At 34.9% G+C, this 24,573-nt stretch overlaps 2 protein-coding genes across 5 annotated transcripts in view; one reads left to right on the top strand and one right to left on the bottom strand.

Annotated features, from left to right (window-relative positions):
• Positions 1–24,573, top strand: part of LOC133188404 (actin-related protein 2/3 complex subunit 2-like) — a 136,168-nt gene that overhangs the window by 11,770 nt on the left and 99,825 nt on the right. The gene's annotated exons all lie outside the window — the stretch shown is intronic.
• LOC133188402 (coiled-coil domain-containing protein AGAP005037-like) overlaps positions 1,151–24,573 on the bottom strand; it is a 34,065-nt gene continuing 10,642 nt past the window's right edge. Inside the window, exons 1-17 of one of the 4 annotated variants that reach the window (XM_061323802.1) lie at positions 19,132–20,451; positions 18,138–18,245; positions 12,196–12,388; positions 10,620–10,818; positions 10,352–10,493; positions 9,799–9,966; positions 9,008–9,299; positions 8,418–8,580; positions 7,701–7,843; positions 6,553–6,585; positions 5,729–5,910; positions 5,403–5,521; positions 4,494–4,624; positions 4,210–4,285; positions 3,907–3,990; positions 3,160–3,307; positions 1,151–2,928 (exon numbers count right to left, since the gene is read on the bottom strand). In XM_061323802.1, the coding sequence (XP_061179786.1) occupies positions 1,588–2,928; positions 3,160–3,307; positions 3,907–3,990; positions 4,210–4,285; positions 4,494–4,624; positions 5,403–5,521; positions 5,729–5,910; positions 6,553–6,585; positions 7,701–7,843; positions 8,418–8,580; positions 9,008–9,299; positions 9,799–9,966; positions 10,352–10,493; positions 10,620–10,818; positions 12,196–12,388; positions 18,138–18,245; positions 19,132–19,803 (4,194 nt within the window). In that variant the 5' untranslated portion in view covers positions 19,804–20,451 and the 3' untranslated portion in view covers positions 1,151–1,587. Of the gene's footprint in view, positions 2,929–3,159; positions 3,308–3,906; positions 3,991–4,209; positions 4,286–4,493; positions 4,625–5,402; positions 5,522–5,728; positions 5,911–6,552; positions 6,586–7,700; positions 7,844–8,417; positions 8,581–9,007; positions 9,300–9,798; positions 9,967–10,351; positions 10,494–10,619; positions 10,819–12,195; positions 12,389–14,083; positions 14,659–18,137; positions 18,246–19,131; positions 20,452–24,573 lie in introns of those variants that run through there. The other 3 variants (XM_061323805.1, XM_061323804.1, XM_061323806.1) reach the window with 3 other exon arrangements.

Genomic DNA, 24,573 nt, shown 5'->3' with positions numbered 1-24,573 from the left:
CAACCTGTAAATAGTATCCTTGTATTTACATAAGGCAGTAAAAACATCATATCTATAATGACTCAATTAATTGTATATTTAAAGAGGAATGAAGCATACATGTGTTTTCTAAAATGCCAGTCTTCAGTGAATGCAAATATCACCCAGGCTTGACCTTAACTTCAAAACAAACATCAGTTGCAGACAAAGGTGTTAATTAATCTTAAAGTGACAGAAACAGAATAAACCCTCTAAAATTTTCTGTGACCAGCAAGATAATTAATCCCAGGGGATTAATTATGCTAAATTTACAACAAGAACTTTTTCAGCAATGATAGAATGAGGTTATTATCCGATTACCTCTTAAAATAAATAGTATTCTTGAATTTACCTAAGGCAGAAAAAAGAAAGAAAAATAGAAAAAAAAAAAATAAAATAATTATAAAAAAGATATCTTTATCTATATCTTGTTTGTAGAATTCAATAAAATCATAAATAACTCATTGTGTATTTTACCAAAATAAAGTATGAACATTACATGTATTTAAATCCACATATCAGAGAATGTAAACATCATTCAGAATTGACCTTAACTTCAAAACAAACTTCATTTGCAGACAGAGGTGTTAATTAATCTCAATGTGACAGATAAAGATAAATGCTTTGGATTTTCTTCAAGAGAAAAGTTCATTAATCCCAAGAGACTCATTGCAGCCTTTCATAGTTTACAATAGGAACATTCTCAGCAGTTATCTCTCTTTGCCGATTCACTCTTTCATAAAGTTAAGGAATCTACCCCACCACCCCAGCTCCAAACTGGATGACACAGAGAACCAAAATTAGCATCAAAATATGTCTTACTACTTATTCAACCAACATACCAAATTTGAACTTAATTGGTCAACCCTAAAAAAAGTTATTAGAAAAAAACAGAAAATTTGTGGACGGAAGAATGACAGACGGACAGACAGACAGAGTGATTACTATAGGGCACCCGCAAATTCTTGCGGGGCCCTAAAAATAAGAATGTGTTACCTTTGATGGGTTGACAAAGTTTGGCAAAAAATATAAATATTACTAGTAGTTTATTTTCCCAGAACTGAGTTTAGATGAGCAGCTGGTGAGAATTATTGAAGTTTTATGCAAATGTGAAAAATAGTCAAAACAAGCATTTCAGTTTCAAAATTTTATTTTTTTCATTGTATGAAAAAAATTCAAGCTCAGCTATGGTTCATTGTCTGATCAATAATTCATTAATAAGCATGCAAAAAACACAACCATTTAAGTTTAGACACCATATTATCATTCTGCATGAAATTGACTAGAATTGAACAAGGAGGATCCTTTCTATTCAGAGGTAGATGTGAGAAAAAAATAATTCTAAGTCGATGTAAACATGTAAAAACACATGAGAAAGAGCCCATATGTCAACAACACTCAATCTTTGAATTAAGTTATCAATTAACAAAATTATAAATATGTAATTTGACTACATCAAACTTTGTCAAAGATCACAGAGACCTAATTTTGTAGAATGAGGTTAAACTGTTGCAAAACAACATCTTAATCAGCACCATGTGTTAAGTCTGAATTTCCTCTGTTTAGACCCTACAAATCCTCCTTTGTTTTCAGAGTCTGTGATTTTTCTTCAGAATGAGAGAGACTAGATTTCCTCTGAGGAGGGGGTGGTTTGGGTTTTTTGCCGGGAGGGGGCATTTTAGCTCTGGCCCCTTGTGCCTCTTGTTCTGACAATGTCTGTTCATGGGACTCCAATTTTGTTCCACTATCCTTAAAACTCTCTTTATTTTGGACAGCTATGGCCTCAATAATCCCTTTCTCAAATTTACTTGAAGGTTTTGGAAGAATGCTAGACTTTGGGGTGGAGGTACCAATTCCAGAATCTTTCACCTGCATTTGGTGCCCTCCCAGGATGGTTATGTCTTTGGGGGGAATTTTTGGCTTGGATGAAACTATAGACACACTTCCATTTTGAGAAACTTCAGTGTCCATTTTGACCCCAGGACTTGGTAAACGACTGCTTTTCCTTGGGGGTGGGGGAGGAGGTATTTTTTTAGGCCGTACATCTGGTCCACTGCTACTTTCACTTTGTCCATCTTTTCTAAGGCTAGGAATTTTCGAAACCGTTTTTTCACTATCTTTACTAGCAATAGGTGTGGAGGTTCTTATTTTTCTAGTGATTTTGGATGATTCCACTGTTTCTGTTGACTTCACTATAGAGGAGATTCTTGGAATGTTTGTTGGACTTAATCGAGTACTCGCCAGTGAAATGGCATTACTTCCTGTGGGGGTGGCAGTTGTAGTAGACGTCACTAGTTGAGCAGTCGCGGATGAATGAGAAGCCTGTGAAAATCGTCCATCTGTAACTGTGTACTGAGTTTCACCAGTACTGGAATCTTTCACTTGTGATATATGAACTGTATAATCCATTAAAGGTCTAGGTGGTGAGAAAGATTTCAATTCATCCGAGGGTGAGGGTGAGGTAGGGGGAGTGGTCATTGAACTAAAAAATGCTGCCCTAGCGATATCCTTTTTCTTTGCTAGAAGTGCTGCCTGTAGACAGGGGTCATCTTCTTGATTAACAAACTCCTCACTCTGTTTTTCCGAAACTTCTCGAGAAGATGGCGACCTATCTGACTTGACAGCAGTTGATTCTGATGGTGAGATGGATGTAGCTGTGATGGCTGAGGATGGAATTGATGACAACACCGTGTTTGGTTTCACGCTGACTGAGGTAGCTGAGGAGGAAGACTGACCAGCAGGAACTTGTTCAGAAGCAGACGACTTGGTGACTCCATCATCAGCAGACGATACTGACTCCTTATTGCTGGGTCGAAGCAGACGTGTAGCAATTTCTAAAGACTTTCCAAACTTGAGGGCTTCCTGTTGTGTGATAATGTTTTTCTTTCGTTGTCTAGATGCATCAGCTGCCTGTAAACAAAAATTATCTATGAAGAGGGTACACATGAAGACATCTTTAAAGAGATAAAGCTATAGGACTTGTCAAAATTTCTTATGTAATGATTATTAATTAAAATCTCCACAATCAAAGCAGATGGATACAGTTTTTTGCATTTTCTCATTCATAATTTTCAGAAATGTAAAAGTTCTCTGACTCAAGAGATATTATTGTTGAGCCAGTCTGACTTCCATGTAACGTACCTCTAACTTCAACACTCGGGTTTGATGATCGGGGACCATGGCCCTAATGTTCTCCAACAAAGCTTTTTTGTCCTCTTCTGATGGAATCTTCCCTCCCACACGCTTTGTGGGAACCTGAGGAGCTCTGTGCTCTTGCACTGATGCTAACCTAAAAATTTAGTAGTAAATTATTTATGGTACTATACATCATAACAGAGAATAAATTTGCTCCCCCTCCCCTCCTTCCCCAAACTTCCATAATGCCACCTACATAAAACATGTTGATATCACTGAAGGATCCATTTCTTTAGATATGGACATTTTAGCTATGCTTCTTTATCTTTAAAGATTTCTTTTTTTGATGAATTATTTTGTATAAAATCTTATATAAAAATCTTGTAATCTTTTGCCTACCCTTGCTAGCCATTGAGGATTTAAAAAAAAAAAAGGGGGGGGGGTATTTAACTAAATGAACATTTTTGCATATTAACTTGACTAATAGTAATTTGAAGGTCTGCTGACCTGGAGAAAAATCTTTAATTTTTGTTTAATTCCTGTTTTGTTAAATCTTAAAAACTTTCAACAGTTCTCCATAGCTTTGGTGTCAAGGTTTGAAAAACTTTGAACATATAAACATAATGGGCTTTCTTTTCCAACCATTTGGTTCTAGAGAAGAATTTTTAAAGGGTCCACCTTATTTCTGAATTATTTCCAGGAAGTGGCCCTTTATTTGAACACTTTATACATACTACATCATGGTCAACTTACCTTTTGAGAGTGAACAGGGTACCAGTTAAACGTTTACATCGCTTTAAAGCTTCTTCTATTGCCTCGGGCTCCTCTTTCAGAAATCTGTGAACAACCAGAATACGAACGGAATTTTCTTACAGTAATTCCTTGACTTAATCTTACTAAAGTTTATGCATTATTTCATAGTTCTATTCTGTATTAACATTTTATCTCTCAAAGGAATACAATTTTAAAACAAAATTTTGGAGTAAAATTATTGTAATTAATTAGATTTACTACAACTTTCAGCAAGATCAAGTTTGTCCAGTTTCTCACACTTACTTTTCTTCTGTGACAACAATCTCCATTTCTCCAGCCATTACTTTCTTCAGATCCTTTTGCATTTCTGGGAAAGCAGCTACAAAGATTGGAAAAGATATTGAAAATGTGCTAATATGGGATCTGATACATTACACTATGTGTTTGATATAGGATCTTACATTATGAGAAGTGCTTGATATGGGATATGATACATTATGAAATGTGCTTTATATGGGATCTGAACCATTATGAGGTGTGCTTGATACAGGATCAGATAAATTAATTAATATCATTTCAGGACAAACCTTTGAGTTCCCCAAATGTCTTGGTGACTGTACTCAGCATTAGGGCCATGCCCTCTACATCAGACATGTTGACATGACATTGACGTGAAATCACATCCTCCCTCAACTCTTCTACAGCTCCCTCCAGATCACTGCAATACAGCACGTAAAACTGTAATACTGTAAAACTTAATTACTGCATTAAACTAAAATAAATACTGTAAATGTTGAAATTTACATTGGTGGTAGTCCAGATCATTATAATACAGCACATAAAACTGAAATGTAGTAACACTTAAGTACAACACAAAAGTGAAATACTGTAACTAAACTATAACACAAAAGTGAAATACTGTAAAACTAAGCTATGACACAAAATTGAAATACTGTAAAACTATAATAAAACACAAAACTGAAAAACTGTAAAACTAAGCTTTGACACAAAACTGTAATACTGTAAATCTAAGCTATGACACAAAACTGGAATATTGTAAAACTAAGCTATGACACAAAACTGAAATACTGTAAAACTAAGCTATGACACAAAACTGAAAAACTGTAAAACTAAGCAACTGAAATACTGTAAATTTGAAAAGTTACATGTGGAGACACTCCATGTTACTAAAACACACACAAAACTGAAATACTGTGTATGTGGCAATTAACATGTGGAGGCACTCAAAATCACTAAAACACAGCACAAAAACTGAAATACTGTAAATGGGAAAATTTACATGTGGAGGTACTTAGGTAAAATACTGAAATACTGCTAGTGTGGGAAATTACAGAAAGGGGGGGGGATACAAATATGCAAGAAAAAATCCTTCACATAAATATTGCCCATGAAACACTTTTCCTGCCATACACATGGGGCTGCAGTGTATAGTGTTTGTCCTGTATAATTGTTTTCTTGACAACCCTGCCCCTTACCTGAGTTCTTTGCTGGCCTGACATTTCTTTTCCAGGTATTTCTGAGTTGTGGTATCTGCTTCCACTCTGTGTTGTCGTAGCAACTGATGTTCTGCACCAGGTACACTTCGTAAGGCTGTCTGCAACAAAGTCATAGATTTTCTGACTTTTTCAATCTATTTTCAGTCAATTTCACTCCATTTTTTCAGATACTATAAAATAATGGACAATTTTGGGGGTTGAAAATTTTGCATTTGATTTTGACTTCGCAATAAAAGACTGTTAACAAGATTTTTCCCCATTATAAATGAAATGAATTTTTAGTGAACATGACCATGGAAACCTACTGCTATTTTTTTCATGGTGTCGTGTATCGACTCCTGCAGGCTTTCTTTGTTCAGCTGATGAAGGCGTCGAATCTGTCGGAGATCCCCCTTTAGATGAGATGCCTGTTTCTTTATCGTCAGAATTCCATCCTTCAGATTCTTGGTCACAGCCTTCTGTGTGACTCCCGAAATGTCAGAAAGACCTTGAAGTGGAATGATGTATAGCTTTATAATGAGAAAGCAACATTCACTGAATCAACAAATTATAAATCAATTTATCACATGCACTTCCATATTTTGCATGAAAGACAATTTGGAGTAGAAGAATTTTGATAGAAAATTGCTGCAAAATAAGTATATGTAGTTGTTTTTATCATTGTCCGAGTCATAGTGCATAAATTAAAAAGCAGTTGCACCATGTACTTTAAAAAAAAAATATTTAAAAATCCTAAAAAGTTAAATTCAGATTAAAAATAATAAATTGATCAGTAAAATTAAAAATTAGAAGAACAGATTACAAATTTTCAAATAATTTGTTAATCATATTGCATGAAGAAAACTTCAAAGACGTTCAATTAACCATATACATGCATGTACAATGTACATTATAATCAAGAACATTCATAATGTGCAGTTGTTGGGAAATACAATACTGATGAACAATAACAAAATAATGCATTTAAAATAATTTAAAAAAAAATAATAATAATTAAACTGGAATTTTGGTGATGTAAAATAAGTCTACACTTGAAGGGAAAAAAAATTCACTGCATCTCACAAAAGCTCAAACAATAAAAACTAAAAATCCCACGTCCATGCTGTACACAACAGTTGGTTTTATATACCTCTACTGACAGGTAAGAGACTGGCTTCCTCAACTAAAGCAAGAAAGATACAGAATATTCTAGGCTTCTATGGAAAACACAGAGGAATAAGAGAATCATCATATATAAGGTTAATGAGACTTTACATAGTTACAGGTACATATGTACATACAACTGAGAAAGGCTCTTCGGGGGCTAGATGTACTATTGAAATTGTGTATGATGTGACATTGGGTTACAATCACATATATTTACATGTGTAGCATTTTAAAAAAGAGGGAACTGGAACTACATGTACATGTATTAGAACTAGTTTTTGAAGTCAAGTGATTTGATGACTAACTCCAAATTGACAGTATAGTATGAATTGGCTAGATATTATATCACACTACCAGGCTGGGTGGATGGAGTGGTAATGTTTAGGTAAGATAAATTACTACAATGTCTACAAGCTGAGCTTAGTTGCTTGGATGGAGTAATAGTGACCATGTGAGATACTGCTATAAACTGAGCAGACATTGCTTGGAGAGAGGTGATATAGTACACCCCTTGTAGCTGAGCCTACTGCTCTGAAAGATTAGCTGTCTTTTTTCTGAGATAAAGTAACTGACCTGATTCCTGTGAGGAATTTACTGTCTATTGCTGATAACTTACTACTAGTAGCTAAGCTAGACTGCTCAGATGGAGTGGTGTTATGGTGGGATCACTAACTACTTGTAGCTGAGCTAGACTGCTCAGATGGAGTGGTGCTATGGTGAGATCACTAACTACTTGTAGCTGAGCTAGACTGCTCAGATAGAGTGGTGCTATAGTGAGATAACTTACTACTAGTAGCTAAGCTGGATTGCTAATATAGAGTAGTGTTATGGTAAGATACCTTACTACTAGTAGCTGAGCTAGACTGCTCAGATGGAGTGGTGTTATGGTGAGATCACTAACTACTTGTAGCTGAGCTAGACTGCTCAGATAGAGTGGTGCTATAGTGAGATAACTTACTACTAGTAGCTGAGCTAGACTGCTCAGATGGAGTAGTGTTATGGTGAGATCACTAACTACTTGTAGCTGAGCTAGGCTGCTCAGATGGAGTGGTGTTATTGTGAGATCACTTACTACTATAGTAGCTGAGCTTGGCTGCTCAGATGGAGTGGTGTTAATGCAAGATAACTTACTACTAGTAGCTGAGCTAGGCTGCTCAGATGGAGTAGTGGTGTGACTGCTATGGACACTGGTAGTGCGACTTGTACTGGACACGGCGGTCTGTACCCAAGCTGCCAGGCTTGCAATCTGCTCCTCCATCTTGTCCATACGAAATCTACAGTACAAGGATACATGTAATAAAAAGAAGTCAAAATGTGATCACTGCAGTTGATCAAAATCCAGTTAAGTTTGATGACTGGGCACCCCAGTGGAATGATATTTTAATTCTACATCGTAATTCAAGTGTAGAATCTACATAGTACTGTAATTCTTAAGCAAGCTTATGCCAGTTGAATCAAGGTATTGGTCAGTCAGCAGGGTTTTCTGAAAGATTAGAAACATGTGGTACTTTTCAAAAATAAGAAGTTCCTTGCGGATGCAATTTCAATTAAATATACTATTGAATTTTAATTAATATTTAATATATTACTAATGAATGACTCAAGTATAAAAATATTTTAAAATGTTTTTCTACAGTCATTTATCCTCCTCACAATATCTCTGCATAACCATCCCAATAAATATTGTATGTTCTGGTTGAATGATACATTTGTGACAATGATTTTCATTTCCATACACTAATACTGATGTTATAAATTTTGGACTAAATTTTTGCAACTTTATTTTTGGGCCCCTACCTAGTCCCAGTTTTAGGTGTGACAGCTGAGGGTATTGATAAGAAATCTTACTGGTTGACTTCCTCCTGGGGGTAGGGTTGTGGGGTGACACTCCTAGGTCTCTGAGGGATATGCTGGCTGGAATCTGAGGGCACGCGGTAACTCTGGGATCGCATGGTTCCGTTCGTGGGTTCTCCCATCGGAGTAAAAGCCAAAGTGTGACGATTTAAGTTTCCTAACAAAGAAAAACTTCACATATACACATGGCATATACTGCAGGTTCCTAATCTTATGCAAGAACTTATCATGAAATGACTAATAGAAGTCAAAATCAGGAGAACATGAATTCGCAAGTGGACTGCGATTTATATGTGTATTTCAGCAATATAAAAATAAAAGCCATTAATTCTATTTGGTGCGTCTCGCAAAATTATGTGATAATAAATTCCTTGCATATACTTAGGAATATTTAACAGTGATAAAGATTTAAAGTAATTAATTTTTCTTTGTATTTATAATCATTGGCTTAATTCTTCATTTTTTATGATCACTGATTTTTCTGAATCATCAGCAATAATCTTGTGCTAGCACTTAATATATGTAACTCGATGTATTGAATTTTCATATATATGTTTTAAAAAGAGACAATTTGATTCACTCACTTGAATCTTGACCTGAGGGGCCTGTTGCTCTGAGTGGGGAGACCATGGTGTTTGCCCTCACTCCTGTAGCTATGTAAGTCTGTGGGGGTGCTCCAGGGGCAGTGATTGCATGTGCTGGGGGTGATAGGTCCCTGTAGTATGGATCAGCTGATCGACTCCTGTTAGTAGGCGGGGAACGCCTGATCTCATGACCATGGGAATGTCCATTCAGGTAGTGACGATGTTCTGGAATGGGGCGAAGATTCGGACGATCCGGAGAGGTGGATGGGTAATGATGACCATCTACTGAATTCTGGAGAAAAACGCAAAAAAGGTAAGTTTAAACTGGAAAGTAATTAATTCAGATAAAAAAATCACTTGATTTTTCTGAAAATATTATTTAAAATGCAAAACATTTAGAACAATGAAACAAAACAAAAGTGATAATCAAACCTCTTATTAGTATTCCCTGTAATAATTTTTACAAAACTGATTTAAAATGTTTAACAATTTAGTAAATCATATTTTCAGCTTTCATGCTCTTATAAGAAATGCATGTTCAAAATAAAGCAAATACTAGCACAAAATAACAATACATAAACACATATTATATTAACTTGATATATTGTGCTGTTTATGGAGGATCACTGTGTTTCACTCTACTGACACAGTGATATTAAACAAAATCACACTGGCAAGTTAAACACAGTGATATTAAACAAAATCACACAAGTTTAATACAGTGATAGGGTAAATAACACATTAACAATGATTGTGTAACTATTGTCTGTGTATGTGTAATGCATTGTTACCTGCATTCTGTCTGTGGAATGATATGTAATGTATCCATAGTCTGGTCCTTGACCTCTGGGCAGTGACCTTGACCTATCTGTTGACTTTGTCCCATGTGGCACCTGGTTTTCTTGATATGGGGGATAGGAATGCGTCATTCCTGTAGGGAGGGTCTGTGATCTTCTACCCTGAAAAAAAAGAATGACACAATAATGACCTTTTCTTTTGTATATAGCATATAGCTGGTTATTTTCGTGATGATCCAATTTTGCTTTCTTTGCAAGCATTTTTGGATTGTTAAAAATTAAATTCGAATAAATTGGCATTCATTGTACACTGTATGTATTACATAAATACTCTGTTTAACCACTGTGACAATCGCAAAACTAGGACTACGCAAATTAAAATTAACAATGTTTTGGCAATAATTGTGATATAAAGAAAAAAACTATTATACAGCATCATAAACAAAACAAATATTTTTGGCCTTAACACTCCAACAAACACTTGACAGTCCCAAATATCAGAAACAACTTTTTTTATTATCAGATTCATTGTTGCTAGCAGCCATACTTGTTCTGGAATTCTGGGAGGAGTGGGTTCCCTGGACACCTGCATTTGTTTTCCTCGTACCTCTGGGGGTGGTTCTCGGACTTGCTGAGGGTCTTCGCTGTCAGAATTATACAGTCGTAACACAGTACGATTCTTGATGTCCCTAAAGAATAATTGACCAGCAAAAATACTATATTATTGAAGCAGAGTTTCTTTTTAACTTCCAGGATTTTGCTTCATACAATTAAACAACATCCCACAAAAACTTTGATCCACCACTAAGACTTACTGTAGATCCTCCAGCTGGTAGTATATATTTGTCATTGTGTCCAAGATGTAGATCTTTTGCTTGGGGGAGGCCAGATACTCCATGGTCAGTTTCTTGGGGAATGATCGGACAAACAATGCTCTCACCGTGTCCAGGTGGGTTATCTCATTTGGAAGTTCCGCTTTCTTTGTCTGGTCCCCGACCACCAAAAATACAACACCTAAATAACAAATCAGCAAAATTATGAATATAATTAGATATCTACAATGATGTAAGAAATATTATATATTTATATGGCCATTAATTTCCAGCTTAAGTAGATACTGTCCTACATTCTTTGGGTTGCATAATCATTGTCTTGAGTTCACAAAGTCATTACAGTAAAATAAGCTTATAATAAAGTGCCTGGAAGAGATGATTTTGCTTCGTTATAAGCATTATTTGTTATATCCATTAAGAGTACAAATGTACTTTAAAGTCACAGGGAATGAAAATCAATTCACTGTACCAGTAAGCATCAATTCATTATAAGCATGTTTGCTATAAGCGACTGTTTTACTGTAATTGAAGTAATAATCTTTTCTGCAACAAAGACAATAATGTATAATATGACGTTTACAGAATTAATATACAATGTACCAACAAAATGTTTGTGTGTCTTTTAATTATGAAAATGATACTCTTAGCTATATATCATCTTTGACATTATACCAACATACCACACAATTTAATAACAACAATGATTATCAGAGAATTACTTTTGAAGCTGTTTTAGATTACATTGTTACACATACACCCAAAATCCATACTGGATCTTCAGAAATTCCTGACATCTCTCCATTCCCTCAAACTTCTAATGTCTTCCTATATTTCATTCTTGTCTGCCTCCCCACAGAAATACCTCATGTATACCTGACAACCCCCCACCAGCGTCTTATCATCTTCAGAAAAAAAAACCCTAGTATCACTGCCACCACCAGGGATCTCTCACTGGGGCTCAGTAGGAATTTAACTGCTGATAAATTACCCACCAGAGATTCTGAGAAGAGCCAGCCCTCACCTATAATGACTGCTCAGTTTCTTTTTATAACCAACTTCATGACCACTTTTCATTACACACAGATAATCTTTTCTGGCAAATTGTAACGTCTCTTTAACTATTCTTCTGATTGGGAAAATGTAGGAAAATATTTACATTTTGTCTAAATAGATATATTTTTAAACCGAACTCCAAAGACCTAGTTTGGTTTGTAGTTATTTTTGTTCAAAAAAAGTATGTGCACCACGTACTCTTTGCAGATTATCTATATAAAATGGTTATAGTTTCATAGTATGTTTATGGCAATTCATTTCTGACTTTCTATCCCTACTTACTTTGCCATACAAATGTAAAAGCCCAGCACCTCAATATGAACCTGTTCAGTCCACTTTACTCAATTACTTTTCACAATTTTGCAGCTATGGGTGGGCAAATTTTCTACTACATTTTCTCTTGTCAGATTTTGCAGGGGCCTCATAGGCTCACACAGATGAGCTGCACTGTCCTTGCTTTTCATTCTTGACTTTCTAAACTGGATTTCAGGACATTGTGACTAACCTGCCATTTTGTCGTACATGTTTGGTGGGGATTTCATCACTGGCATGCTGTTCCTCATCCATCCCCCTCGCCTCAGTGTCGGTCCCTCCGAGCTGGACATGGTGTCTGACCGATTGTCAAAGTCCTGCTCACAGCCCGGGTTATAAGTCACCACTGTGGTAGCTCGCCGATGTGGGTCTCTGGGGCGGCGATTCTAAAACCAAATGCAGTATATCAATGTCAAGGATGGCTTGTTACCTGTATCTACCTATATAACATATTAAGTACCCAACACCAAAATCCCCCCACCCCCCAAAAAAATCCTTGGCAGCATTCTTTTTTTTTCTTTTTTTGTTTTTAGAGAATAAATACAATTTACTGTCATTAAAAAAGTTTGTATTATAATTCTTTGATAATAAAACACTTTTCCATGTCTGGTTGTTTAAAAGAGTATTGTTTCCTGTTTGTCTGTGTAACCATCTGTATGTTAGGTTTGTAATGGACTCCGTTTCACATCTCACAAATCTGGCCAGTTCATACAGTCCAAAAAATAGGTCACCATGATCTTGAAAAGTGAAATGTCTAGTATCCCATACTTTGCATATACTGAAATCCAAAGCAAAATGTTTTGTCATAGGTTCTTAAGATTATTCTGGTATCTCCTTGCACAAAATGTAAAGATTTCAACTCTCTCTCTCTCATTATATTATTTTGTTTCTTATATACAGTAAAATCATATATTTTTGTGGGGTCAAATTTTCGAGGTTTGAAGAAAAATTATTGGTTCATGGGGATTTGATTTCTTGGATGAAGAAGTGCTGAGTTGTTTTGCATTTCCTGGAGGACATGAATTTGTGGGTCTCTTCATATATACCATGAACACAACAAAAATTAAACCCTCATGAAAATTAGTGATTTCACAGTAGAAAGGAAATATTCATCATAAACATCAAAAAACAATTTCTGTTACTGGAGTATGTTAAAACGTTTTTAGAAAAATGATTTTTTTGCTTAAAAATTTAAAAATGAACGTTGAACATAAATATGCATTTCATCAATCTTTGAAATTTTATGAAGTCATGTGAGTTAAATTTGACATAATCTCACAACCTAGCATGCATTTCAAAAAAACATGACACATTCGTCTTGTCTTATCTTAATGCAACATGCACACATTTAAATTCCCCCGGAGAAAGCAAACAATAAATCAATATCACTTTTTTTTTTTCAAATATGGCAACATACCTGAACTCAATACAAGATTGACATGCAAAAAATGCTATGACTCATGGCTTGAAATCTATGGGGAGCTAAAAAATAATATAATTCCCCCCCAAAATCAGATAAAATGACAAGAAGAACCCCAAACATCTGTATGATGATCATGGAACATAAGTACACTTTTAATGGATACAGGAATTCTTTGTAGGCTGTCTAGTTTAGCTGTCACAGCTCTGTTTGATTTTTACAGAAGAAATGGTACCCCATGTCAGCAAAAAGACAAATCGTGCATTTTTAGATGTGTACGGGAATAGACCTGCATGAACACCATGATGCAAAAGTTTTGTATAAGATATGAAAATTAAGGCCAAGAGAGGGAACAAGTCGGTTAAGATACTACATGAAGAAAAATTTGAAATATTTTCATCATATGCCTGGGCCTGATGATTACGATTTATAGCTCATACTTTAGAGTAATGTTTTCTGCTGGAAATTAAAATGTGATAAAATATTAGCATAAAGTTAAGCCCTTCTTTGATGTTTATTTTCTAGATATATCTGTAATAATTGAACATTTTTTAAAATTGATGTATAATCTGAACCTGATCCCACCATTTACATGATATAAAAGACAAAAAAATCTTATTTAAAGATCTTTTCTACAGGAAAATAAAATATATTTTCTCACCATATTATGTAAGTTCCAAATCACTCTCTCTGTCGAATTCATATTTGATCTAAAATCCGAGAAAACAACAAAACTAGGGTTACACCGACATGAAATTTCAACAAAACCCTGTAAATCACAGAGTAATTGCCACAGATTGTTATAAATGTGTGAAATCTCCAGTGACCCCTAGACAAATGAAATCAATGTGGGTTACGCAATAACTTTACGGATCTTCTCTGAGAGACACTGCTTTGTCAGAAGAATCTACAGTCCCTGCATTGAGACACACCTGTTACATTCAGTCAATCCTCTTTTCAACAAATACCGACAGACGACGGCTGAATTTCCTTAAGAGTTCCGATGCACTTCCTGTTTAGAATTACATCATAATGTCTTGCTATCTGCCTGACAACCTCGAACTCAATTTCTCCATTAGCCATAAAATCTGTCCATATTTTCACATTAGCTTTAATTTGAAGGTAACCTCTTTTCCCCATTAACTAATCTCCTCCTTTCTGTTTCAATTTTCACATTAATGGAAAGTTGAAAACTTCAAAAAGATGATCTGTTTAACTTTAAACAAAGCTTGAAAACTTTTCAAGTTACCAAGTTCTGATATCTGTTGATTCCAACACTTAGATGTCAGACAGAGGCATCAGTGTATATATATATATTAATCCTTGCACTCAAAGATATTGCATTAAACAACTTGGTTGTCACTGGATGATATCTGCTAGACTGTTTCATACTGATAAACTCCACAACCCATTAAAACTTGGAGCAGTCTGGGTTGCTGTGATTTCCAGGATGAAAGAATCCAATATCCACCCTCCTAAACCTGAGAACTGCAAGAAAGAGGATATAATTTCTCCTCCTCAACCAAAAAACAAACAATCTTGCTTTTTGTCTCCAATTTCTTTTCCTCCTTCAATGATTACAGCTGATAAGACTCCAAAAGCTTTCGTCACTGCCCCCCTTGTCAAAAGATTGAAAAACAAAAGTACACACAGTTCAATGTTGATGGGTGATTGCTGTGGAAGCAGGCTATCTCATATTTACACTTTTATTCCTGGATTTTTTGATGTGCATGATTCAATGTCAGTCTTTGTCACTCGATCTGTACGATCAATAAATCAGAAAACATTGAATGGCTTGAATCTGCTTCAACCCCCAAAATTAATCAACTTAATGATGGAAGCCCAACCAAAGTAACTAGCATTAGATACTAAACAAGAGCAAAGTAATTCTGAAGCTTTAAAATTATTTCCACCTGTATTAACTGTGTGGCAGGATCTTTTTATTTTTCCTGGAAGTCAAACAATGGGGAAAAAATTCTATGTACAGAAAATAAATAATACAAAGGCTATTAAAGATTTTGTCTTATCTGTCATAACAGACAAAAGACAAGTAATAAATTGTGAGTGAAAAGGCACAAAAAAATAACTTTTCTCCCTGAAATTAAATACTAGGCATGTTTGCCTTGTCAACGATCCATTGATAAATTGGCTATTAAATGAGTTGTTGCATCATGGGTCATAAAATGTTTGGTATATACGAGAAAATTAAAAATGATCTCTGGCGTGTGTCGGCTGTTTTTTTTCTTTCTCCATGCAGGTAAAAACCTTGTTCAGGTATGCGCTGAGCAAAATCTGTGTCTAAACAAACTTTCAAGGCCTGAAAAGCAAAACCAATTTTTCTACTTGAACACTGGGACTGTTGTACTCTCAGCTTATTAAATACTACTATGGAGTGTTTAATTCTTTTCTTCCAACAGATCTTCAATATCTTTCAGTCAAATTTCTTCAGAATGACATATTTTTAAAGAAAATTGAAAGAGAAAAGAGTCCAGAGCTGTAATTCCAAGTCAAGCTGAGGACATGCCTTTTCTAACTTTTGTGTATGCATGTGTGTGTTGGGGGGGGGGGGGGGGCATAAATTCATATCTATTGGTTAATAGTAATAGACACATTGAAAATTACAATTGGTTGATGATTTAGTGCACTATTTAAGCTCCGACATATAAATCTATAATAATTTTACGTGACAATTAAGACAAGTCCTTGTATAATGCCATATATACAAGTCAAGTCCTATGATCGAGTTAGAAGAAGGTGCAGAATCTGCTAATTTCTTCATGGCTTTAATTCTACAGTTTTGCCAAGTTAAATATCTAATTAATGAACATTGACTAATTATGAATTTTAATAAATCATGAAATATAATTTTACCTTTGATAATTAATACGAAGAAGCTGTTAATATATATAATATGCTGACATATTTCAATATAACTTTTCATGATAACGGTATATTAATGTTTATCACTTCATTTTGAAAAGTGTTAATTATGATGTGCTAATTTAATGGAATAAATGAATTATAATGCTAACAAATCCTTCAATTTTTGGACTTGAATAAGAGACTTATGAAATTTTGTGGCATAAATACACGGAAATATGAGAAAAACCAATAACGCACAAGTTCTGATGCAAAATAAGTTCATAACGAGGGCATAATGTACTGTAAAACACATTTATTTTCTGTCACAATTATTACCACTCACCATTTTCATAAGTTATTGTTATAAATCAAATATATAAAGTAAACTATGCTTTGTAATTGATATTCAGGTACTCCTTAACACATTTCTAAAATACCTGTGCTCTCATGAATCCTTAATAACTACTTTCTGGTAAATTTATCAAGGTGATGGAATACTCACACATAATGTCATGCTACAGTACTGCAACTTCTGAATCAAATTATTATAGGCTCAATGAAACTATCTATTCCTTATAAGTATAAATTTTGATTACAGTTGAACTTTGATATCTTGAACACTGATATCTCGAATACCATGGATATGTCGAAGTGATTTGAAAGTCCCAAACTCTATTTCTTTAAGTACCGGTAATTTACCCCTGATATCTCGAATCCTTGGATATCTCAAAGTTTTTTCTCCATGACCGGTCCCATCGAGTTCAAGATAACAAGGTTTGACTGTATTTATTATAAAGAAAAAGATGTAATTACTATAATGTCAAAGTTTTGAAACTATGATGCAAGTCTTATACTGGTAGGAACACTGCCAAGTTTGGAACACGTTAAATTTATCTCTCTTTGACCAGGAATGTTCCTCCTTAATGATGCAAAATATTGCGTGGTCTCCCTGGCATGTTCATAATTTTAAAACCACTTTGTCTGTCTGTCTGTTCGTTTGTTTTTTTTTTAACTCTGAACATTGTAATGTTGTTACGAGCCTTCATGTTCAAGCATATTGAAATTTTTACAAAAAAACCTTTATAATTTATGATCAGCTGAGACATTCTTCTAATCTTCTAAGTTTAAAGGCAAGTGAGCAAGTGAAAGATCTAAATACACATGTATAACTAAACATTGTAGCAATATCTGTAAAATCATGTGAAAATTCATCACATTTAATATATCTCAATATTCATGTAAAGTGTATGGCTGCTAAATAGGGCTAGGAAATAATACCGATATTCTGGTATATTGCGGTATGTTGACAAAAAATATCGTACATGTATTGCAATACGTTTTTGTAATACTGATATACTGACAAAATGCTTGGACTCAGGAATTCTATCATAGAATATAAAGAAAAGTTATCACAAAGGTTTGCGATCATGCTGAACTGTAAGACAAAAGCTGTTGTATGGGTGTATTTAGTTGAACAACTGTAATTCAATCAACAAGATATTTATTTTTGGTTATTTATCATAGATATGTACATTCTACATGTAAAAAGAAGATAATATAATAAGAAAATGCCATTTAAATTTTTGTTGAAAACATTGCAATACACATTGCAATACAGTTAAAAATATCGCAATATATCCCAAAACGAAATCTCTAGCCAATACCCAGTACTACTGCTATAAGTATTCCATCAGCAATGTCACTATGACGTTTTAAATATATGATTTTATACACACATTACTATATCATTACTAAACATGCTTTGGTCATTTCTGTAGATGAAGTTAGCTCATCCCCCCTCCCTCTCTCAGTAATTTACACATACATGCATATAAGTAAAATTTGCTATTTACCTGGACAGGGTATCCACTTTCACTGGAGGGGCGATGGATCCGCTCGGCATACTGAGGGTATCGCTTGGAAAGCATGTTTAGAAAAGCCTCCCTCTTCTTGGCACTTTCCTGCAAAGATGTTCATAGGTTAATATATATCATTTATAATGCAACTTCCCGTACTAACAAGACATACTTGAGTATAGTGAAACCTGTCTAATCCAACATGCTCTGGGAGACAAATTTTGTGTCAGATTAGAACATGGTGTCAGATTACACAGTGTAAATACATGTAACATGGAATATAGTAAATTGGGACTGAATTCACAGTGAAACAGATTGCACAGGTGTTGGATTCGGCAGTTTTTACTCTATATTACGTGAAAATCAATTTTTCGCTCTTTAAATTTGTATTTGTATCAATCCTTTAAGAACATATGTAAGACTGGAACATCTACTGCTGAGTGCTGAAAATTCATCAAGCTGTTAATAGTTAAATGTTAGCAGGGTACATGTACTACATTGATGAATGGAGATTAGCTTACTGAATGATGTAAAACCATCAAGATCATGATGGGGAGAATGAATAATTAACTATAACAAATATAGTTACATAATTTCTTTGTAATATTCCCGGCAAAAGACAAACTCATCTACAGGTGTTACCCATAATGCTCATTAAAGATAACGTGCTTCATTTTTTTCTCTTACGTAACTTTTATCTATTTTGGCACAAATTAGTGGTTCTTTTGCAGTATCACGGAATTAACAGGGATTTGGGTGCAGAAATACTCTCTAAAATGTCAAATACTCAATTAATCAGCTGTTTCTTGAAGCACAGCTTTTTAATATCTATAGAGGACTAAAATATCACCTACCATAAATAACACAAAATGTCACTCACTGGACTCATTATTATTTTAAACCTCCAATTTTTCGCTTTTACAATATGATCTTTGGTCAATACACAGTGCTAAAATAAAATTTCTTAGAAGCATCACACTAAATCATTTACCTCCTTTCTAAATTCTCTCAGCAGGAAGTTCCAGAAGTCAATAGACTCTTGGGACAATTCCCCTGGTCTAATGGGTTTGTCTGCTGCCTGAGGGTCATGACTCGTGGCCCCTGATCTTGACTGAAGGGACAAGTATATAGGACTCTCCGGAGATCTAGCATTTTCATAGGTGGTCCTCGACACAGAACTTGGTGAAATCATGTAAGAGTGAGGTTTCTTCTTCAAAATTCCCCTGACTGGGAGATCATCATAGTGATGGTTGTCATGGTAACTTTGATGGACATCCGCTTCTGCTCTTAGCACATGAGGCTGTTGTTGATGGCTCACATCTGAGGCAGGTGTCCTTGATCTAGATATCACAAGGTCAGATTCTAAATATGGAGTGTCACTCTTAAGGTCCAGCAAATACTGAGGTCTCTGCTTTTGAGGTTGACTGGTTGAAACCATCAGTGGAATAGTTTCAGGTTTCCTTGGGCTTGACCCCCTGCTGAGCTTTTTTGTGGGCCCCCTCCTGTTACTCTCTTGACCTACATTCCAGTCCATGGCTGCTGTGGGTTGACGTTGGTGAGGGCTGCGATCCCTGGGGACAGTGGCTTCCTGTCCACATTGGGAATGACCCGAGAATCCCCCAAACAGACAGCTCAGAACAGAATCCTTCATAGCCTTAAACATCGGCCATGCAATAAAAACTGCAGTAGCTCAAAATGGAAATCCCTCATTGATTAATGTTATTCACACTGTCTCTGAACATGGTAATAGAAACTATCATGACAAAAAACAGTATCACAATTTTGTACAGGCACCAAAAACGAGACATGGCATTCCATTACCACGGAAATCCAATCTTTCTAAATTCATCAACTTTAAGTCACTGTCACAATATCAACTAGGGAGAGAAATTCTTCATCAGTCTTCTATAATTCCTTCCCCGCAATTTCGTAGCCTTAAAGAATTTAACAAGTTACAGTTCCTGAGGCTACATCTCAGTGTTTAAGCCTTCGCAATTTTTTTTCTCTCGATTAATGACGGTCCTCCTTTCCCATTCCTGTATTATCCTCTCCCTCTTTTGATTGAAGCCAAAGCTATTACATGTCATCAACATAGTCCTATTGCAGACATTCATCAACTCTCCACAAGGAGACAGAGGGAAACAGATTGTCATGGAAACAAGCTATGTTTATAATTGTAAATTCCTCAATGAAACTTGTCAAGACCACTACAAGCTTCAATTCTCTCCATCTTGGTTTGTGAAAAAAATTGATTTTTCTAGCTATGGATGCGAAGGTCAGATATTTTGATGAACCTTTTCCTCCCAGGAATCCAGTCCCCAGCACATGTTGGAATGTAGGCCACCTTCAATTTTCCCTCAGGTGTATATATACAAGCTCCCCGTCTAATTGTTAATTGCGTGAAACACAAACTATCATATCCTATAAACCTGCAAATGCATTGCGTACACAATTGAACCCCAACTTCATTGCGCATAGATTAGAGACAATTTTCTAAGTAACACCCAAAGACCTTTTAGAAATTTGTTACAAACGATAATTCTCTGAGCTAAAAATAACACAGATTCTTCAGGAAGATACTAGTAATTATCGCAATACACATTCCTTTAATTAAATAGTCTTCAGCTTCAAGGCTATTAGGTAAACCATTTTCTTACCCACAGAATATTACTTTTTTTTTCCTTTTCACATCAGCACAAATTTCTGATTTTGATCTTCATCAATTTAAGAATTGTTTTTTTTCACCAAAAAATCATTTACTGCACAATAATGATTTCCACTCAAAACAATATACTGATAAGAGATTGAGCAGACCAGATTCACATGGAAGAATATTATTCATCAATAATTTATAACTCACATATAAACTCAAAAATCTTCAAGTTACATTATGCACACATGCACTGAAAACACATTTCTTACATCCATCTAACGAAGCAACATCTCCAATTATACAATCTCCAATATACAAAAATTCATGGGCACTTAATCAAATGTCCAAATTCAAACTGTGACCAAGCTGGACTTGTGTTAACCTCTGTAATCGGACTGGTACAGCTGGTGCTCATTTTAAATGTGTTAGCACAGCCATTAGTGCACAGGTGAAAGAGACATGGGGGGACCCCTGGTGGGCTATAAATACCATCATTCTATGGTCAACACTGTGTTATCCCTTGTGATCCTTGAAATTGACTATTGACAAGGAGGGTTCTTAGTCAATAACTCAATTTGGTCTTTAGCCCATGGGGTTGGAAATATTTGTCACAATATTTCTCCTATTCCTGATTAATGAAATTAACTCTATAATTAGGCATTCTGTTGTGGATATAAATACTGATGCATAAATCTTCATTGTATTCTTAAAATACCTTAGCTAGTAAATTCCCAATTTTATTATTTTAGTGAATGGCCCTCCAAATTACCCATAATGCTTAAATAACACAGAATGATAGCTGATGCAAAATTACCCACTGTGCTGTAATAACAAAGTGATGGATACAAATAAACCACCCCTGGGGTAAGTTAATGGTCTCATACCAGGGGAAAGTCTAGAAACACTTCAATATCAACACCCCCTCCTGCTGGGTCCTAATGGATCCCACAGAAAAATAACAATTGTCATTTACAGTCTAGAATTCTTTAAGTTGTGTCATAAAGTTCAGGCCAGCATGGAGCTATAAACTTACTGCCCACACAGTTCAAAGAGCTGGGGACATCTAACTGGTACACAATTGTATTTTGATGTCACTAATGAATTATTTATAGACAACTGAACTACCATTACATCACAAAAACTTTAAGGTTCAGATAAAACATTCCTCAATAATATATAATTCTTTCCAAGAATTTGTGATTGAAATATTGCAACTACTAGTTTTGTCACAAAAATTGAGGTACATTACCAGGCATTTGTGCAAGATCTTATTGGAAATCACTTGAATTGTTGATATATTTTTGGTTTATAAATGTTTTTAGAAATTTTGAAACCAGTTTATAAATCAGAAGATAATATATATAATAATTCTAAAAATTTCTGGTATCTTACAAAGAGATACAAAATCAGTTATTCGAGGACCATCAAACCATAAGTCACACTATGCAAAAACTTGTGTTGACAGAGCATCATATAACAGAAATCGGCATCCTCTGATGCCCATATCTATGTCAAGCCCTTTATTTTCTACAAAGTCAGCTAATGGATTGTAATCTCTACTGTGCATCATAAACCTCTCTACACATCTCAACACAATTGATGATTTTCCATTCATTATAGCTTTTCATCAATTCTATACTACAGATATATCTTTCACTTCCTTTATGTGTTGCAAAACTAATACTGAATTTGTACACAATACACAATTAAAACTAAGTTTGGTTCAAATCAATCACTATAAGATAGGTGGTAGAATTTAATAGTTATATCCTCAGGTTGTAAATTCAAGAGTCATTTTCTGTGAATGAGATTCTTAAGCATGGGTCCAACAATTTAAGCAGCACACTTCAATTTGACAAAGATTATATTTGTCGCAGAATATAGACACGTGACTGTAAATACTGAAACAAAGCACCTTAACACACAAAATAACCTTGAAGTAATGTAAAACAGCACAAAAACATCTCCCAGTGATGACACAAGGAATCGTTATCAATACACACACAATATATATGGCAGACAAGCCCTCCAGTTTGAAATAATTACATTCTCCCCACGGACTGCTACAAGTTGGACCCCTCCAAATAATCCATACACATTAATGCATTCAGAATAATTCTGCCTTTTTTTTTTTTGATTTACTAAACATGGCAAAAAGTTCCCTTATCTAAAAGATTAATCTGACCATAAAATAGAACCAGGAACAATGAAATGAGACCAGGGCGAACACTTGGCCAGCATCATCTCTTGCAGATGCCCTCTGGCTAGGTTTTTATTGATGAGATATATCTCAGATATCTGCCAAACAGTATAAAAATGCCAATAGGTGTCAAACACAAGTTATTGGTTTTGATCTATATGGTGTGTCCCCTATAAGAAGTCTAAACAGTTATATTTTTCACCTTAGCACACCCTGGTGATTGGGATAGCTAATAAGAAAGGCAATAAACTGTCTATACATGGGAGGGGGGATGCAATGATCATGTATAATCAATAATTGAACAAAATGACCTCAGAATTGAACATGATGCCAAGACCAACCTACAGTGAAGTGATAGCAATTCCATTTATTCAACCTGTATACTGTAAACCAACTATTATTCGCGACATCTTTTATTCACGATACTTCAGTCTGGAAACCATCCGCAACTACTAATGTATTACTGAGCCTACATTCTACATTAATACAAAAGTGAATAATTAATTCGCAACAAAAAATATTCGCCAATGGAAGAAGGTCACGAAACTCGTGGAAATTTCTCGCTCATGAATAAAAGCTGGTTTACAGCATCACATACCAAATCAGCAAGTCACCTTGAGTTTTCCTTATTCTATCAGACATACATAATATGTCTGAATATGAGGACAATAATTCAATTTTTCTCATCATCACAGAGGGAATTTGATGCTATGTGGAACAATTCTGCCTCTAATGGAATAAAAATCGCCATTTACATTTCATCAGAATCAATAGCCAGGATGTACAACTTTTTTCCTTGAACTGCTTTGTAGTTTGTAATAATGTTAATTCTTTATTCCACAAGGTCTATTAATTTCCTTCATTATGAAATTGAATTTTATGGCAGGAATCGTCTTTAACAATTCATAACAGTTATGGAAACACAGGAACTACGGAAACAATTTTAAAACCCTCTTTGTGACCTGGACTTGATAATCAAAATTCAAGACCCATTTTATTCCTTCGGGTATAATAGCTTAATGAATAGATAATTTAAGGTTGAAAGCAATGAAAACATAACCTTTCATGAATTTCAAAATTCAAACAAGCTAGCAACTTAAAAATTTTAAACACATGAGGCTGCAGACATAATTCATTAGAGCCTCATGTAATAACACATTGTCATAAGACATTCCATGAAGTCTATTAACTATATGTGTATAACACTGATCTACTGGAATTTTCATAGACTTATCATTAAATATGCATGAAATTACAGAAAGCATTCTAAACAAATAAAATTTGTAATCTACACCTGAGAAAGCAAAAATTTAAATCCATTAAATTACAGAACTTGAATCAGCAACCCAACATCCAAAATGTATCTCAAAGGGAATCCATATAGATTATTTTTCACAGATATGATAAAACTTAAATCCTTCAAGATTTGCAGAAAATTATTCCAGCAGCTGATATCCAAATGACAGTGTGACAAATGACCAAAGCCCTGTACGAACAGGACACCAAATTTTTTTTTATAATATTTCTCACACACAGAATTTCCGGATCATCCAGATCGATACTTGGCCAGTCGGTTAGTG

Source organism: Saccostrea echinata, unplaced genomic scaffold (genome assembly GCF_033153115.1).
Source record: "Saccostrea echinata isolate AGI-Se365-2 ecotype Australia unplaced genomic scaffold, CSIRO_AGI_Sech_v1 ptg000016l, whole genome shotgun sequence".
In the NCBI taxonomy this organism is placed as follows: Eukaryota; Metazoa; Mollusca; class Bivalvia; order Ostreida; family Ostreidae; genus Saccostrea; species Saccostrea echinata.
The sequence above is the reverse complement of the archived record's forward strand: the minus strand, read 5'-3'. Positions and strand labels throughout refer to the sequence as shown.